Source organism: Somniosus microcephalus, chromosome 5, assembly GCF_052327205.1.
Source record: "Somniosus microcephalus isolate GS21.2 chromosome 5, FLI_Smic_1.0, whole genome shotgun sequence".
In the NCBI taxonomy this organism is placed as follows: domain Eukaryota; kingdom Metazoa; phylum Chordata; class Chondrichthyes; order Squaliformes; family Somniosidae; genus Somniosus; species Somniosus microcephalus.
The window spans coordinates 228768643-228785793 of NC_140991.1; the positions used below are offsets into that span (position 1 = coordinate 228768643).

At 40.1% G+C, this 17151-nt stretch overlaps 1 protein-coding gene across 1 annotated transcript; it reads right to left on the reverse strand.

Moving 5' to 3' along the window:
• Nucleotides 1–2447: 2447 nt before the first annotated feature.
• On the reverse strand, nt 2448–8218 carry LOC147117600 (iroquois-class homeodomain protein irx-1-A-like). The gene is made up of 4 exons (XM_085988722.1): nt 7797–8218; nt 4190–5177; nt 3901–3970; nt 2448–3630 (listed from the first exon to the last, which is right to left on the reverse strand). Exons 1-4 carry the CDS (start codon nt 8025–8027, stop codon nt 3576–3578), a joined length of 1344 nt encoding a protein of 447 aa, XP_085844848.1. The 5' UTR covers nt 8028–8218; the 3' UTR covers nt 2448–3575.
• Nucleotides 8219–17151: the final 8933 nt, after the last annotated feature.

The following is a 17151-nucleotide window of genomic DNA, read 5'->3' on the forward strand; positions in this document are numbered from 1 at the left end:
GCTCACTCTCAGCCAGATTGCAGTATTATCTCCGGGAAGTCTGCAGCTGTAACATTTTATAAACTTATTCATCGCACGGATTCGCCTTTGCTGTTCTTTACAGAAAATAAATATGCTCTACAGTTGTTGAGTAACTGCCGCTTTAATGTGTTCAGCCGTAGTGTCTTTATTTCTATCTATCTATTTACATCACAAACTCAGATGGACGGTGGGATGACCCGGGCGTGTCGCAGCCAGCTCCAACTCTCTGTCAGCCTGTCTGCTCCGGCCTCTCTGAATGGCTGCAACAGGGAGTGTTGGAAAATAACAGGAGAAGGGAGAGGGAGCAGCACATGGGTGGGTGGGGAACGGATCTATTTTGCAGCAGGCAATTATTTGAAATTGGTGGTGAAGGATTAGCCTTGTTTGATTTCGATGTGTTGCAAGAATTCGAAGTTTCCCCGTCAGTTTTGTTGTAAAGTCGGAAAATTGTGCGGGTGGTAAATGAATCCACAAAATTTAGGGGAGGATTAAGTGGGGGAGAGACTCCAAATGGAACTTCGGTTCATTTAAAGCGAATCAAATGCCAAACCTCATTTTCAAAGTGCAAGCTGTGTCTTCTGACTTCATAACAAGTGAGATCGATAAAATCCTCCCAGAACCTGCTTTTTCTAAAAGGCCCCGGGACTGAGGCAGTGCTTTATCTTTTCCCAGACACTCCTTTCGCACTCGGCAAACCGTTTCTGTTGCTGGTATTATTTTAATGAATATCTAGAAAAGAAAGCAACAACAGCAGCAACAAAAATCCACAGGATCCATTCTACGCCTTTCTGAGATGACACTTCGCCTTTGATGATACCGCAGTTTCTCGCGCTTCATTCTTTGTTATCCTGATTATTTTTTTAGAAGAATTGACGTAGATTTAGACATGCTCAAAACCTCTGTAAAAACCTGCATATCAACACATGAGCAAAGCTGGGGCCGGTGGGGGGGGGGAGTTATTCTAATCAAATAAATCTGAACGTGCAGTATACAAAAATCCCAACTGGTTAAATGCAAGAAATCCCTATTCAAAGGGCATGACTGGATTAAAAGATTCCCAGTGCGGTGGGACAAGTTTGCAGCACAGCAGTGATGTAGCGTTGTGTGCTCAAAAGGGCTGCAATGTTCCTATGGGTGGCAGCCTGTGATTGAGTTCTCCACGTCACTCTAGGAGAATGTGGAAAACGCCGGAAAAACGCTCTGAGTCTGAGTTCACTGTGTGTAAAATGCGCGATTCCTCTGGCTGCGTGTGTGGCTGCGCGTTTCCTCCGTCTGCAACTAAGTGTGAGATATAAGGCTGCAGCTCCGAAACCTTTCCGCTAAAATCATATGCAAAGTAACTAAAGCAGTAAAACTGCGGAGTGCGCGACTGAGAGTTCCTTCCGCGTCCAGCGCGACAAATATTGAGCCCCTTCCCTATCTTGTGTGTAAGTACGCTGAGGGTATGGTCTCTCCCATGTGTGAAAATAGACACGTTACATGGGTAAAAAGCAAAATATTGTAGATGCTGGAAATCTGAAATAAAGACAGAAGATGTTGGAAACACTCAGCAGGTCAGGCAGCATCTGTAGAGAGAGAAACATAGGGTTAACCATAGGGTTATAGAGTTCTGGCGAAAGGTCATAGACCTGAAAAGTTAACCATTTGTTTCTGAGTGTATCCAACATTTTCTATTTTTACTTCACATGGGAAACTGCAAGACCCTCTGTAAATACTGTAAAGATTGTGAATGCCTGCGAGCCTCCTTCACACTTAACACTTTGGATAGACAGTGAGTCTCCATCACATGATGTGTTTAAATATACCGAGTGTAGCACTGCGAGCCTCCTGCGTGACTGGTGTGTAAGATAGCCAGTGATGTACGAGCTGCCTTCCCCCCACGTCTGGTGGTGTCCATAGAGGGAGCTATAGTCCCACAGTTTCCACACGCTTTCACTCTCAGCTGCTTCAACACAACACTCTGCTCATGCAACCAGCACGCCACGTCAAAATTAGCAATGTCTCCTCCGAAAGAGATGGGTTTCCTTTCAGTGTGAAGTGAAACTCCGTCTAACTAAACCAACCTGTGACAGCGTGGAGTTGAGGAAATCGCAGACTGTTCAGCTACACAAGCGTGTTCGTTTTAAACAAATTACGAGATTACACCCAGGCAATATTTCAGCCTCACACAATATCATTGATAATATTGCTGTTAAAGAAATGAAAAGAAAGTTAGGGTCTGATAACTTGATGCCATATATATATTTGTTACTATTTAAAACGTACTTTGGAAACGTCTTTAACGTTTCACCTCTTTAATAGCTGACATATGCAACATGTTTTACTTTGATTCAATTTTTTGAAGATCCGAACAATATCATTTAAATACATTTAGAATTATTTCAAATCTTGTAAAATGACCAAGTCATTACTCTGGAGTCAACACACGCCGTCAATGTTTTTTTAATTAAATATTCTGTCACACCCCGACATTTTCGTTTAAATACCATTATTTAAAAACGCGTCGTATATAAAGACATCAGAATCAAATATAATCTTTCTTTTTCATAATCTTATACAAATGACAAACTGTGTTCTCTGTGTCTAAATACCACTGATAATGTAACTTTATCGCTCGGAAGGAAGCGCTGGTTTTTGTGCTTGTCAGACAGCAGCAGAAGCGTTATTCCCAATGAAGTGAGATCAGCCAAACAATCGATACATGGTGCCCTGATGCTTTGTTAATATTTTATTTCACAGTTGCTATTATTTCCGATACGTGATGAGCTTGTCTTTTTTTTCTCCCCCACCTCCCTGTTTGAACACAGCCTTCCCATATTATTTTTTAATTGCTTTAGCAGCTGTTTGCTTCACAGAGCTCCCCCTTTTCCACCAGGAGCAGCCATCTGTCGAGTTAGTAGCACCTTAAAGGTCACTGATTGGTTTCATTGGGGACCGGGAGAATAAACACTGGAACATTTACTTTGCTGAGATCCCAACCTTGTTTGGAACCGTTTTCTGTCTCTCCCTCAGCCCCCCTTTTTTTGTCAACGCTACATTTTAAATAAAATAATCCTGACAGCAGCAATAACACTGTGACTACAAAAATACGCTCAGACTGTTTTTAATGTCCCCTCCCCAAATACACTGACATTCTTTTAAAATCTCTGTAAAATGTGAATTTCTGAAAATTAATACAAGGTCGCGTAAGGTTACATGGAGATGGGAGTTCGTTCTAATTTCTTTTAGTTTATTAGACAAAAATATATGATTTTGACAAGTTCTGCTCACGCGCTTATTTACAATTATAATCACTCTATATACATAAAAAACACGGGACGTGGGAAAAATAATTACCAAACCGATAATAATTGCGTCAGGAAAAAAATCAATTAGAATAACACGTGCTGATATGTTACAATGTCAAATAAATCGTTACATATTTGTCAAGTTTTTGAAAGGGTTTTTGCATTGCCCGACACTGGCGGCAGGAAAAGATGAAGTAAATTAGCTTTTTTTTTCAATTTTCTTTCTGTTTTCTTCTTTCTTTTCATATTTTTTTCCGTAACACTTCCTCAGACGGAAGAGATGGTTGCTAAAACTCTTGTTCCTTCCTGCTGAGGCCGTGAGCTGAAAGAACAAAACCACACAAACATCTGAGTGACCAGCCATATACGATATTATGTATGTACATTGTGCCTCTAAAGGAGACTAAAATAAATGGTTCAGACTCAATAAAGACGTTCTGTTATTGTCAAATATATAAACATTGACGAATAATCCCAAAGCATTTCTTCCTAAAAACAATGAGACAACTCTTGTGTTACATTGTAAAGCTGTGCTGCTGTATGTTATGGTGAGGTGGGTGTCTTTTTTGTTGTATTAACTATTAAAACTCACCTTTCGTTTACGGGTTGAAATGATATTTTTAGTTGCTGTGATGGAGATTCGCCTGGAGTACATTCTCTTTCTGGAAAATAAAATAAACATTCTGAACCAGTCTCTAGGCAAAAACAAGATCTGAGTTTTGAAGTTAAAATGCAAGTTTAGAGAGAGAAAAAACACGTTGGCGTTTGTACTTTGAAGTTCAGTTACATTGTTGGAAGCCGTCAGATCTGGCACAGGCTGAGAGCTGAACATATAACATTAAAAATGTAAAGCTCACTGGAGGGTTGTGAGTGTAAAATACCTGTGTGTTTTGGGCTGGGGATGTCTGTTGATTTTTCATTGCTTACTGCTCCCAGGGCTGCTGTTAGCACAGAAGGATGTTGCTGCTGAGGATGTTGCGGATGATGATGGTGATGATGGTGATTTACACCCAGAAACGACCTGACATTTAGCAAAGAGTTTGGGCCCAGGAAAGCGCCGTTTGTCCAGTTATGAAACTTGCTGATCTGACATGTATAGAGTCCGTGGTTTGAGAGGAAAGCTGGGTGCTGGATGGTCGACGGCGTGTGACTGGTTGGAGAAGATTTCTGGGCACTGTCCGGGCTGGTCGCAGTCTCTGCCAAAGACCAGATTTTTGGTTTGCTATGATTTGGGATTAGCAAATTCCCCTGCCCTAGAGATATCCCCCTGGTGCCATTGCTTTCAGCAACATTTCCATGCACTCTGTCCGTCTCCTTTGCTTTACTCTCACCATCAGATCCCTGCAATGTCCGATCGTGCCCGCTCTCCAAATCCGCTTTCTCCCCCTCACTACTGAAGTTCAGTTTTTCCTCCTCTTCTCCATTACTTTGTTCCTCGTCGTTTTCGTCGATTTTGTCGATGTCGATGCTTTCCAGGTCAATCTCCTCATCCTCCTCTTTTTTCTCGCTCTCCCCTTCTGTATCGCTGCCGTAGAGAGTACCGTCATCTTCTTTACTCCGGGCACCCCAAGTCATTTTATTCTCTTTCTTGAGCCTCCTCCTGGCGTTGGCGAACCAGGTGGAGACCTGGGTCAGGGTCATCTTGGTGATGATGGCCAGCATGATCTTCTCTCCTTTGGTCGGGTAAGGGTTCTTCCTGTGCTCGTTGAGCCAGGCTTTGAGAGTACTTGTGCTCTCCCGGGTTGCATTCTTAGGTCTGGCCGGGTCTCCGTACTGAAACTGTCCATAGGGATAATAAGCAGGAGCCGCATGTGCTGCAAACGTGGCCGGGTGAACCCCAGGATTATCCTTTAATTCATACTGCGATCCCTGCAACAGAAACACACAAAGTGTGTGTGTGTGTGGGGGGGGGGGGGGGGGGGAGAGAGAGAGAGAGGAAAACATGTTTAAATTATTCCAGGTCTATATCATGTTATCAAAAGCAGAACATTTACACTTACAATTCGCCACAAGAATAGGACACATACAAGCAAAACGAAGTTATGAAAGCACCAATGTGTCCTCAAACTTCAACCTAGTCTTAACAGGAATTAGTGGTAAGTTTTAAAGCTAAAATATCTTTAAATACAAAAGTAAATTAAGCTTTCTACAAGAAAAGCAAAAAGGAAATAAGATCGCCACAACGGTATAATTAAACTAAATTTTAGTGACTTAAAATAGAACCTAAACATAACCTCATACCTAGTTCAAAAGAGCTGCACACACAGCATTAGCAGAGAAATGTATGTGACATATCTGTTTGCGACAGAAGTTCGAAATTATATGTCTGGATATCTTAGAATTAGTTATTAGAAAACCTATGTACTATATTTAAATCCCACATTATAACTTCAAATTATGAAAGCAAATGAGCTGTAATGTCATACACCTTTTAACTGTGATTTAAATTTCAGAGGTAGAAACAAACAAAGTTCCTAAACCATCTTCTCTGTTTTGAAACCGTTTATTCATATCTCCGCACTAGAAATGTTAAAAAAAAAGTTGAGCCGCTGTTCTATAAGCCACTTAATTTTCATAAGACTCACTTTTCAAATACACAGTTTTAAAATAGTTCACGCCATTTATTTTTAACATTGCATTTTTGGTTTAAAAAATATGCGGGAGGAAGATTTGAGAAAGGAGAAGTTTTCGCATGATTGTGTTTCAGCAGTTAAAAATCAAACGTTATACGGACATTTTAGAAAAACTGCGTCTTTTCAAATGTCCGGGTTGCGTGTGCACGTATGTTCCGGTGTCTACTTTTGTTTTTGGAAAGATATTTTGTGTTGAATTAAAAAGTTGGAAACATGACATCATTCAGTTCCCGCTGAGATGGCCGCAATGTAAACACTCCAAAAGAATGCGGTCTCTTTATGGATCTTTATTATTTGAAATGCAACACGTTTAAGAAAACACACTACAGTCACCACAGAAAACAAATCTTTTTTCAGTTTCTTGTAAGCTTCCATTCATTTAAACTTGAAAGGTTTCCTTCCTTTTCTCTTTATAAACAGCGTGCAGTTCCAGTCTTACATAGGCCAAATTTATCTCTAAATAAGATACACTTTTTGGATGGTCATTGATATTTCCATATTATGTGGTTATAGAATGTTACATGTTGGGCACCAAGGCACTTAATCACAATTATAGATAATCTCAACTGTTTTGGGAAACCAGCAGGAATTTAAATTCAATGGCAGTGCGTGTTATCTGTTCCAAGATGAGATTGAACAGGGCGCCTGGATTATTATCAAGACAACAGGAAATCTTCATAATAAACTACAGGATCAGTGGCCACCATTCAATATTTTGCAGGTAATTGTCTGGGCTAATCTCAAAATTCTCCTTGCCTTTTTTCTGCCTCGATATGAGATTATTGTATTTCCACCGCTGCAAATCTATGCAAAATCCTTATTCCCAGAGGCTGGGGTCTATTACGCAGATCACCGAATTTGCCTGATTGTTGTATTTGTTTGAAGAAGGGTGAAACTGTTCAGGAAGAGAGCTATTGTCTTAAAGCGAAGGATGTATGTTTAGAGCTCTAAAATCAGAACAGCGCCGAATTTGCAACGATTCTTGATATATTTTCACGGTTATAAAAATCAATATATATTTGATTAATTGCAAAACTTTTTTTTGCATTTTTGTCGGTGTCGTGTAACATTAGTAATTAAAACGGAATAAACAAAATAAATGAAATAAGTTTCCATTGCATTATATGCAGCACAAAAGAAAGTGAGTTGCGTTCATTTAATGTATCGCGTGGATATGACAGGTTAAAACAAAGCTCCATGTCTAATTGCGGATTGCATATAGTAACTGCAGACTAAAGCGGAGCTCACGCAACTTTGGCCTACTGTGTCTAAAATGGTACTAAAACAACAGACGCTACCACGATCGTGAGGTAAACCGAAGAGATGGCCACGTTTAAATCAGCACATACAACGATAAGAGTTTCTAACGTGTCCGTGCGCGGTGTTGACAACAAAACTAGAAATATGTCCGGACGAAAGAGAGTATCAAACTTTCCAAAGCTGGTTTCTAATTAAATCAACCCACGGGACTGATATTCCGGTTCACACTGTCATCGGGGATAGTTGTTATTAAACTTTTAACATCTTATTTATGGCATGAATTTAATAAAATAAGAAAGGCATAAGGCTCGCCGTCTAGTGATAGTGCATTCAGCTATGGAAAGACAAGCGTCCGCACTGTGTCTCGGTGCTTTATACGCTCGGTGCTGTTACTACAGATTGCTGTGGTTAAAATAATAAATACAACCGTTTCTCACCTCATGTCTTTTACGTATTTGTGGGGGTCCGCCCGATATAGAGATTTGATCAAACTTTACCGTAGCTGTACAATAGGATTGCTTTTTTAATTATTTATTTTTAACCTTTCGGTAAAGATGGTCCGTACAAAGTGTTGCAAAAGGCTGGTCGCACTTACCATTTGGGAGAACATGGTGAGATCGGTGGTGTAGGGGAGGAAAGCGCTGTAGTTCTGGGCTGTGTAAGGGTTTGCATACATTCCCAACACCGAGGTTACAGCAGCAGCGGCAGGGTTAGCCCCAAGCTCGGCTCCTCCTCGGGAAGAAGTCAGCACTCCCTGCCGATCGGCAGCGTACACAGCCTGGCTCGCACTTAGATACTGAGGGTACCCCAGCTGAGGGAAGGCCATCTCCTCAGAAGAGATCTTCACGAACTCAGAACACAGAAAAAGGCAAAATGACAGGATACAAAAACTCGCTTCCGATCACCTTCTAATCCCGTCTCTTTTTGTCCTGGCCCGCAGAATCTCCCTGTAAGCGATCTGATCGCCAATTCAACTCCAACTGATGTGTCTGCCCATAGGTCCTGGCAGATCCGTAGATATCATTTGAAGTTGATGCTTTGACTGACAGGTCACTTTAGCGGCAAGCCCCTCCTAGTTTGGAACATGTGGCTTCGCACGGTTGGGCCACTTTGTGTTGTGTTGTGTTAAATGTTTTGCATTCGGATCTATTCAGTGAAGCACCCACTGGTGTATGACAACCTGTCTACATGATTTTACAGCTGTCCAACACTGGTTTTTCCCTTCTTAAACCTTCCTGTGTCCCTTTTTTTGTGCAACCTCTCGGGTTGTTTTCTACCCCCCAATAAAACAAGTGTCAACAACTCGCACCAGCCAAGAGCTATTATACACATGCACAATGTAGCTATATAAACAGGACCAATAGACAAATCTTACATTGTACAGAGATTTCGAGAGGAAAAAAACGACTTTAAAAAGCAAAACAAAAAGATACATAATTATCATTTACCCTAAATGACAGCATGTATGCGAGCTTAAAGTAATGTAAATGCTTTGACGGGTCACATTAATTAGTCGGATAAAAGAGACAATGAAATAACAAATACCAGAGAATTAATTATTCATATACTGTTAAACAGACCGGACCGCCAGCGTGTCCGATTTTACCAGCCAAGCAAGGGCCTTGCGTTTTCTTTTCTCTTTGTGGTGTCTGTAGTTTTTTTTGGTGTAACATTTCTCACAACTGTCTGCCGCATTTTTTTGTTTTCCCACACTAAACAGGGACAACATATTTGACATGCGCCCACAGAAAAACATTATTACTTTTGTTTTTGTAGACTTTAGAAACTGACAAAGTTATTTAAGGCCACGAATTCTAGCATTCTTCCTACGCTTACTTCTTTCTGTTTATTGATCTGTACCTGTCCTGGTTTCAGGTGAACCGAGAGATGCAGCATTGGCTTCAGAAACCTTGCGGGAGAAATTGGCAGGAAACATTTAATGATCACTAAGCTGCACCCAGATTAGAGCCTTTGTTTTTACCCAGGTTTTACCCAGGTTTTAAAGTGGTTATAAATTTCAATAACTTTTTTTGTGATTAAAAATAAATAAACCGCGTCTGCTAGCACTTCCTCTTACAGACTCCTCTGTGCAACTTGTGTCAAGACAGTGCCGAGTTTTACAGAGTTCACAACAGTTTAATCCGAAGATCACAGTAATTCGACACAGTTTGTACGTGTTAAATGTTAAATGCCATCCAGAGGGCCTTCAATCTCCTCCCCCTCCCCCCGAAAAGCGGAGGGTAGTGCATTGAAGGAGGGATTATTATGTGCAGGAATAAAAACAAACTGCTGTTTAAAAAATAAAGTAAAAGAAGGAAGTAATACATCATTTTATACTTAAATTGTACCTAATTGTACACGCATTTATATACACACGTAATTAAAATTCGCTAGCTAATAATGGATTGTTTGTAACGATTAGAGTATATTGTAATATTTTATAGTTGAGATCAGTTTTCTCAATTTTCGGTGTGTTAGGATCAAGTGGTCGAAACATTGATTCGGCGCCTCGTGACATCATGTTTATATCCTAAAATAGGTCTCATGACGTTTTGGGTCTCACCTTAGTCCAGTTCTGAAGCCCGTGTGTAACCTACACCCCCTGACATCGGTTCAGAGTTGATTACCCGCAACTTACCTAAACTATTGTTGTCCACCCGCAGGGCAACCTTGCCACTTAGTACATCCATCAATCACACAAAACGTCTTTTATATATCACTTAACAAACTCTCTCTCGATGCTGTATCGTCGCATTCTAACCCCATGGTTATAAAATGAAAAAGTTGATAGTTATCCCAAATAGAATATAAGTTTACCATATCAATGATAATTACAAAATATTCGAGGACACCCAAAGTACATGTTAAGCAAATTCATCTGCATATTCTACGCAGGACGCTTTTTTTTTTGTAATGCTGTATTATCTTTAGCACTGAAATCAGCACGACTAAACCAGAACGCCCTCATTAGTTTGAGTGAATCACAGCAGAAAGGTATTGGGAGATTTTAAAGAGACAGTATCCCTATTGGCAATCTACCAGCGACGCATTTGTATGCGAGTAAAATTTAAAGCGTCGAATAACTGCAACTTAAAGCAACCAAATAAGTCTTATACCAGTGGAAAACACCAATAGATGACAAAATAACAGCAGAGATTGTCATGAATGTTGGAGATATCATGGCAAAAGAGAAAATGCATCTACCAAGTATAGTAAGGATGCAAGTGCCCTCTGGACTGAACTGAAGGTCTCAGAACAAATCTACCAGAAAAGGCAAATCCGCCAGATTGTAATAACTGTCTTTGGGTAACTTTACCAGCAATCTCAGGAAAAGTGTTCAAAATTATGTCACTGAATAGGTGTAAATTTGCAGACAAAAGAACGCATGAAGAACGGGGCGGGTTTAGAAACAATCATGCAACAATCAAATCATGATACTCCGCAATACCACAGAGAAAGCTACAAAGAGTATGTTAAATTTAACATTAACGATTGATTTCGAAAAGGCCTTTGATAGCCTAGATACACTAGTACGGATTTCCTCAAAGGTACACATACATTGTTAATGAACTCAATGTTGGAATTGGATGTTGCGTTAAAGTAGAGGATAGAACAACAATATGGTTCAAATTCAAGACTAGTGCCCAGAAGAGATATGCCTTGCTACCCCTATGATTTGGGGCAACTGTATACCTGAAGATTATTGAAGAATAAGAGATGGAGTAGATGGACTTGGAGTCTACATGATTCACAGATGGTGCAATATTGCTACCGGAAATGAAAAAAAAGAAATGCAAACAAAACAAGTCAACAAAATTGGGACAAAGGTTAAATTAAAATCTCTTAGAAAAACCAATAATTTACTATAGAACTTCAAGCTTGGAAGGGAGAAGCTACTGAAAGTAGACACTTCACCTACCTTGAAATAACACTTCTAATATTAGAAAGAGTTGTCAGCTAGAATTGGCAAAACAAATTCGATATAATCTGGAGGAATAATAAACTAACCCTCAAAACAGAGGTCAGACTATACCGATGTACTGTTTTATTCATCCTACTGTTTGGCACTGAAATGTGGTTAGTGACAAAGGCTACAGAGAAGAAACTTGACACTTTCATACCAAATTATCTTTGCAAGATATTCCGCATCAGAACTGACAAAGCGGAGTGTCAAAGAAGGTAAAACCTGGAAAGCAAAAGCACCTCATTTGCCTCGGACATGTGTCCTGAATGCAAGACCCTAGTTTCGGATGCAGTTAAAGCAGCATCCAGAAGGATCTCCTAGAACTGACATCATCTGAAAAGAGGCAGCAGCAGCTAGCTAGAAATAGTCATGCTCCCTACTATATGAAAGATAGGCACATAGTACTGTCTGACTGATAAACAGACAAACACAAAGTAATTCGTTTATTGAAGACCTAGTCTGCAGACAATCGTAAATCACATTGTGAATACGCAGTTTAAAAGTGACCCTGTCTCTTTGTAACTATGGATATTGTTCACCTGTGCAGTGAGTTTGTGAGTTGTATTCGATGGTACAAATAATAATTTTATTTAAAGAGACTTTAAATACTTTGGATATGTATATAGATGGACAAATAGAGAAACACTTTTAGTTCTCCAATATCAGAATTGTACTGCTTGGCCCATAATAAAGTTCAAGCTCTCTGGCCAAATAGGATGAGTGTTACAATGCAGACAATGGGCATCATATTTATTTACGAGGTCGGTAAAAGTAAGGAAAGTATTATCACAAAATTAATTAAAGCACAAATAGTTAAGAATACACTAATTATGATTCATTCAACTAACTGAAAGCAATAACGGAGAGATAGCAAGACTGAAAACCTGCTAAATGACTTGAAGCGGGAGAGGGCAGCGATGGGAATCAGCGGAACACATCAGTAGCTGCGGGGACTGGGCTGATAACTTGTTGGAAATAATTCTTGGGGGCTAGAGATGGCAGTGATAAAGCGTTCAGCTCTGAGAGGCTGGTGATGACAATGATGGTGACTGCAAATACCTCAAGCTGCGGATGGTAAAATGATAGCATTTTAGGTAGGATCATAGCTGGGGAAGGTAACTATGACCATTTGTTTAAATTGCTCAGGCTGGAAACTGTGACAATGTTGATCTGTATTCAGAGATGATGATGTTGACGATTCTAATGATCCAAGAAGAAAACAAAGTTGCGAATGTGATTTATTGTGATCAATTAAAATACCTTTTGTCGGGGCTGGTAGTTAATGAGAACCGTTGAAAACCTTAGAAGTGACGAGTGGCAGTCATGGTTCGGTGAAATTGTGGTTAAGCAATAATCATTACGATCACTGAATACATATCAGACCATGGCCCGCTCAAGCTATGGTTAGCAGTGACACAGGTCTATTTAAATAGTGGCAGGATAATCTGGAAGAGCTCATTTCAGATCCAGTGCACAGACTTCTGTAGGTAACATACGTTATAGTACTTATGGGTGTACATAATAAAACTGTCTGACAAATGGCAGATATTGCATAAGGCCGGTGGTGTATGGTAGTGCTGAGCCCACCTGGACAATAGATGACATTTTGTAACGTGCTCTGAATATATTCCTGGCTGCTAACAGTAAGAATGCATTTGAAATACAGCTTTATTAGCTATAAGGAACTACCATACCAACATTTCAAGCAGGCCCTTATCATGCTGCCGAGGGAGTAATATAGCCACTCACAGCCCGTCCTTGGCGTTGCTAGGCTGCTTCGTGTGGGTTTGGTGGGGCCTTTCCGCCACGTGTCCGATCTGCTAATGCTGTCGCCAGCTCTGGCGTCGGATCCAGATTTACAGCCCTCGTTAAACGCTCGTTATTAAGTTTCACACCTTTACAGGAACCATGGTTGAACAGAAGCAGCCCGTGACAGCTCGCAACATACATTTAACGAGAGCAAGATCTCATTCTGCTCCGACTCGAATACACATTTGCACACGCAAAGCCTTTTGAAACAAACGCTCCCTCTAACAACTTTCAAGCACCCAAGTTTCACTTCTGGTTCCTGCATTTCAACATCAAACCTGGCACAAGATACCCCTTCCAAATTTCGAAATTTGAGTTAACAATCTTGTCGATCTTGAGATTTTGTTTTTAATCTAAGACTTCACATCGATGTGTCTGGAAGGGTTGTCTTTTAGTACAGTTTCCTTGTCATTTGTTACAACGTAACGTCTTGCCTTCCTACAGGTGAATCCTCGGGCTGTGTAAACACGAAGTGGAGACATGTCGCTTTAAACTGCTACTTCTGCACCTTTCCCTCCCCCCTTGCCCCCTTCCCCCACCCCACATCCCTTAGCATTCTGAGTAACGCCTAACACAATGCGGATGTCTAAAAGAAAGCCAGCAACATACAATTTTAACTGCTGATGATACGTTTCGATAAACCATTTAAATAAACGCTCTTACTAATTAAGTAATAATTAATGAGGGGTTGTGGAGTTATTTGGGAAGACAAACTGTAAGCACACCTTTCTCTGCCAATCAGGCAGCAGCAAGTGGACCATGGAATTACTTAATTACCATTAGTCATGTGAGGGGTTTTTCTCCTCATGGTTTGTAATTTAGTGTCTCTATAATTTGGCTTGGGGCGTCGACACAATTGCTCTCGCCAGCTGCAGTTGTATGTCAGTTTATTTCTTCATTGTCCTGGAGGGTTGTGCCTGTGCATTTTTTAATTTGTTTGTGCTTGTACGCGGCAATCAATCCAGTCGGGAAGGGGCTGTATTGTAAATTCCTATAGTACAGGTGTACCTCCTATGTATCCGATTGCTTTCGAGCACTCTCCAAGCGCGCAGCATCATTCCAAATGAAACCAGTGAATGCAATTCAGCCAGGCTGTCAACTCGAAACAGCCAGGAGGTAGGAGATCAAAGCACTGAGTGGGAGTCTTCACTCTTCAGATTACCCTTTACGGTTCCCCCACCTTCTAATTCTATTATGAGACTCCTAACAAGTTACACATTCTGAATCCACATACGGTACCAATCTGTACCTTGTCCGTCCCAAATCGGTAATCGGAAGCCCTTATAAGGATTTAAAAAAATAGGTTTTAAAAATGGGGTCGGGGGATAAAACACGCACGATCCGCTGCTTAACAAAACCAATTTTATCAAGTTTCTCCAAGTATTTAGAGAATTCAATATGGCTTTAAATTAAGTGGAAGCGCAGAGCGGACACAAAACGCTTTATTTAATGACCAGTTTATTGGTTACATTCAATTCTTAAAACGATTACAGATTACTCAGGCTACTGCCTTTTCTAATTGCCAGCGATTTTTCCCCGGCACTGATTCCGACAGAGCCAGTTGTAAATGAAGATACAAAAACCTTCTCGACAACACAGGATCAGTCTGCGTTTAGCCGCAACATTTTTCCACCACGTTACACCCTTTTCTCTCAGTACATTTGGAAAAAATAACGGGCGTAAAATAGAAGTCTCTATTCTCAGATTCCCATGCATGACCCATATATTTGCCATTTCAGGGAGTGTAGCCAGACCAGAACATCACAGCAACATTCTTGATCCAGCTGACTGTACTAATTTACTGCTCTTATAAAATAGATATTGTGTCCTCTGATGCATCCATGTGTTGCTGATATGCTGGAAATTTATCGCCCTATCTATGATAAATCTTGCTGACTCCCAAGATTTGCACAATAAAAAAATACTGGTACTGGAGCGAATTTCAGATGAATTATTCTTTCAGGTAAAATATTAAATATTAAACAGCCAATCTTCCTTAAACACATTAAGAGTTAGCATTTTGAGAGGACCCCGAGAGTGATGAACAACGAGCAGGTCAAAGTGAATTTGACATTGTGTCGCCCTCGTTAGGTGGTATTTTTTTTATTATTCAATGGTGCACTTCTGACAGCGTCTAGGGTCACTGATTATATGCCATCGGAGCTCTTATTCTGTTCTATACATTTTGTTATACACAATATTAACTACCATTCTGCTTCTCCCCACCCGCTCTCACAACCCAAGGTATCCGTTTAATACGGTGTACATTACCGTGACATTATTAATGCAATCGCTAAAGAAACGTTGAACAGGCTTTGAGAACTCCCCCTCAAATCAATTCAAGATGTATCCTCAAAATTTCTCCGGCTATCATTGGACTATCCTTGGGCATCATGAATTGATGTTGACAGGTTTCATAATAAAATGCGCGTTTTCATGGATGAAAAAAGAAGGAACCACAAGAATGTCGTGCAGGCGTAAGAGTGAAATCCTTAGTTGAATGGGTTTATGTGGTATTTCCTAACACCGCATTAGAAGGAGTACAAATTCACTTGATTGCCGTTCACTCTCTTTCCAGTAACACAATGGCGGAAAATACAGGCTTAAAATGCAATGGTTGGGGTGGCGGGCGGGGGTCACTCTTCTCTATCTAATAAACTAGCCAGCTAAGAGTCATTAAGGCGCGAGTGTCCATAAGGTGGTTCTCCTTGTTCCAGCAACACAGAGACAAAGCTTGAATTCGACAGGTAGGTACTGGATAGTCAGATAGGCAAGGAGAAATACATTGATAAAGCATCAATTATTTCATATATATTCCGCTCCAGTAAATTTTAGGGCTTCTGGCTGTTTTAAAAACAATATTTTAGTTCAGAAATGCACTTTTTCAATGAATTGTTAAAACAAATATTCAAAGACGTCGTTAATACAAGTATAGAGTTACGGACAGCTCAAAAGTGCAGGGCGATTACATCAGCAACGCAATGCTGAAGTATTAGAATAACTTATTCATCTGCTCGCTGTGCGATTAATAAACGTACAGTATGTACAAAATATTAGTGAAATCCTGATTGATAATACTTTAGGCAAACACGTAATTACACGGCCAACCTTAGCAAATGGAGGCAAAAAAACTTTTGAGCAGTTAATATGGGTTCCAGGGAGAGACACTATTCTGGAGATGGAATCACTATCTGGAATTTCTGTGACTAGTAGTTCCTCACAAGATTCCTTCTAACGTTTGAAAGTACGATATCTGTTCGCTCTATAACTGGTGAAGCGATTTTCTTCTGACAATTCGCACTCACACATAACGGACATATTAGAGAAATCCTCATCCTTTATACACAAACAATGCCAAATGTGAAGCCCTTGGCCATTTTCTGTTACAGCTAGATCGGTTATATCGTGCACATTGTCTTGCAAAATAAGTCACAATTTGTACATATTTCTCCTCTCTACCTTTGGACAGTGCATGATAAGAACACAATGCTCGCGCCAATTTGCGCATGTATTACTCTTCAGTTAGTAATTTCTGCCCCATTTGGGAGCCAATGCTCCCATAGGTCTAATAATGTAAATGTAACGCGGTGCATCGGGATGTTGGTTGGGGAACTACTTGGTGGTCTATTTCATTTGGTCTAACTCATAAGCTATATATTAACAGCTATCAATACGTTGTGTTTACTCATGGATAAATATTAATTATTGAATTCGTTTATTGACTGATTCTAGAAGACTTACTGCCGCGTATTAATATATAAATAACATTGAATCTTATTCTGCTTGCAATGGGAGTTATTGATTTTTTTAAAAATGAAGCAAGTTACATGGTGCATTTATTATTTGATTTAATAGTTTGTGACATTCAGCCTGGGGAGTCTATAGTATTGTCTTTTTTTCGAGGGATGGATAATACTGTTGGCAAATATTAAACGTGCACAGAAGGTTTGATATGTGACATATGTTTGAATAATTTTCCTTTTAGATCCACCTTGTGTTTCACCGAACAACGTGCCCACACTTATTGCACCAAATACGTCAGAATTTGAGAAGGAGTCATTCTCGTTGTTTGCTTTGGAGGAGGGGCAAAAAGTTGTACAATTATTTGCTGAATCAATTTTTAAAAAGTGCGGCTCAGGCTCAATGGTACTTGATTTGACTTTTTCATCCTCAGTGG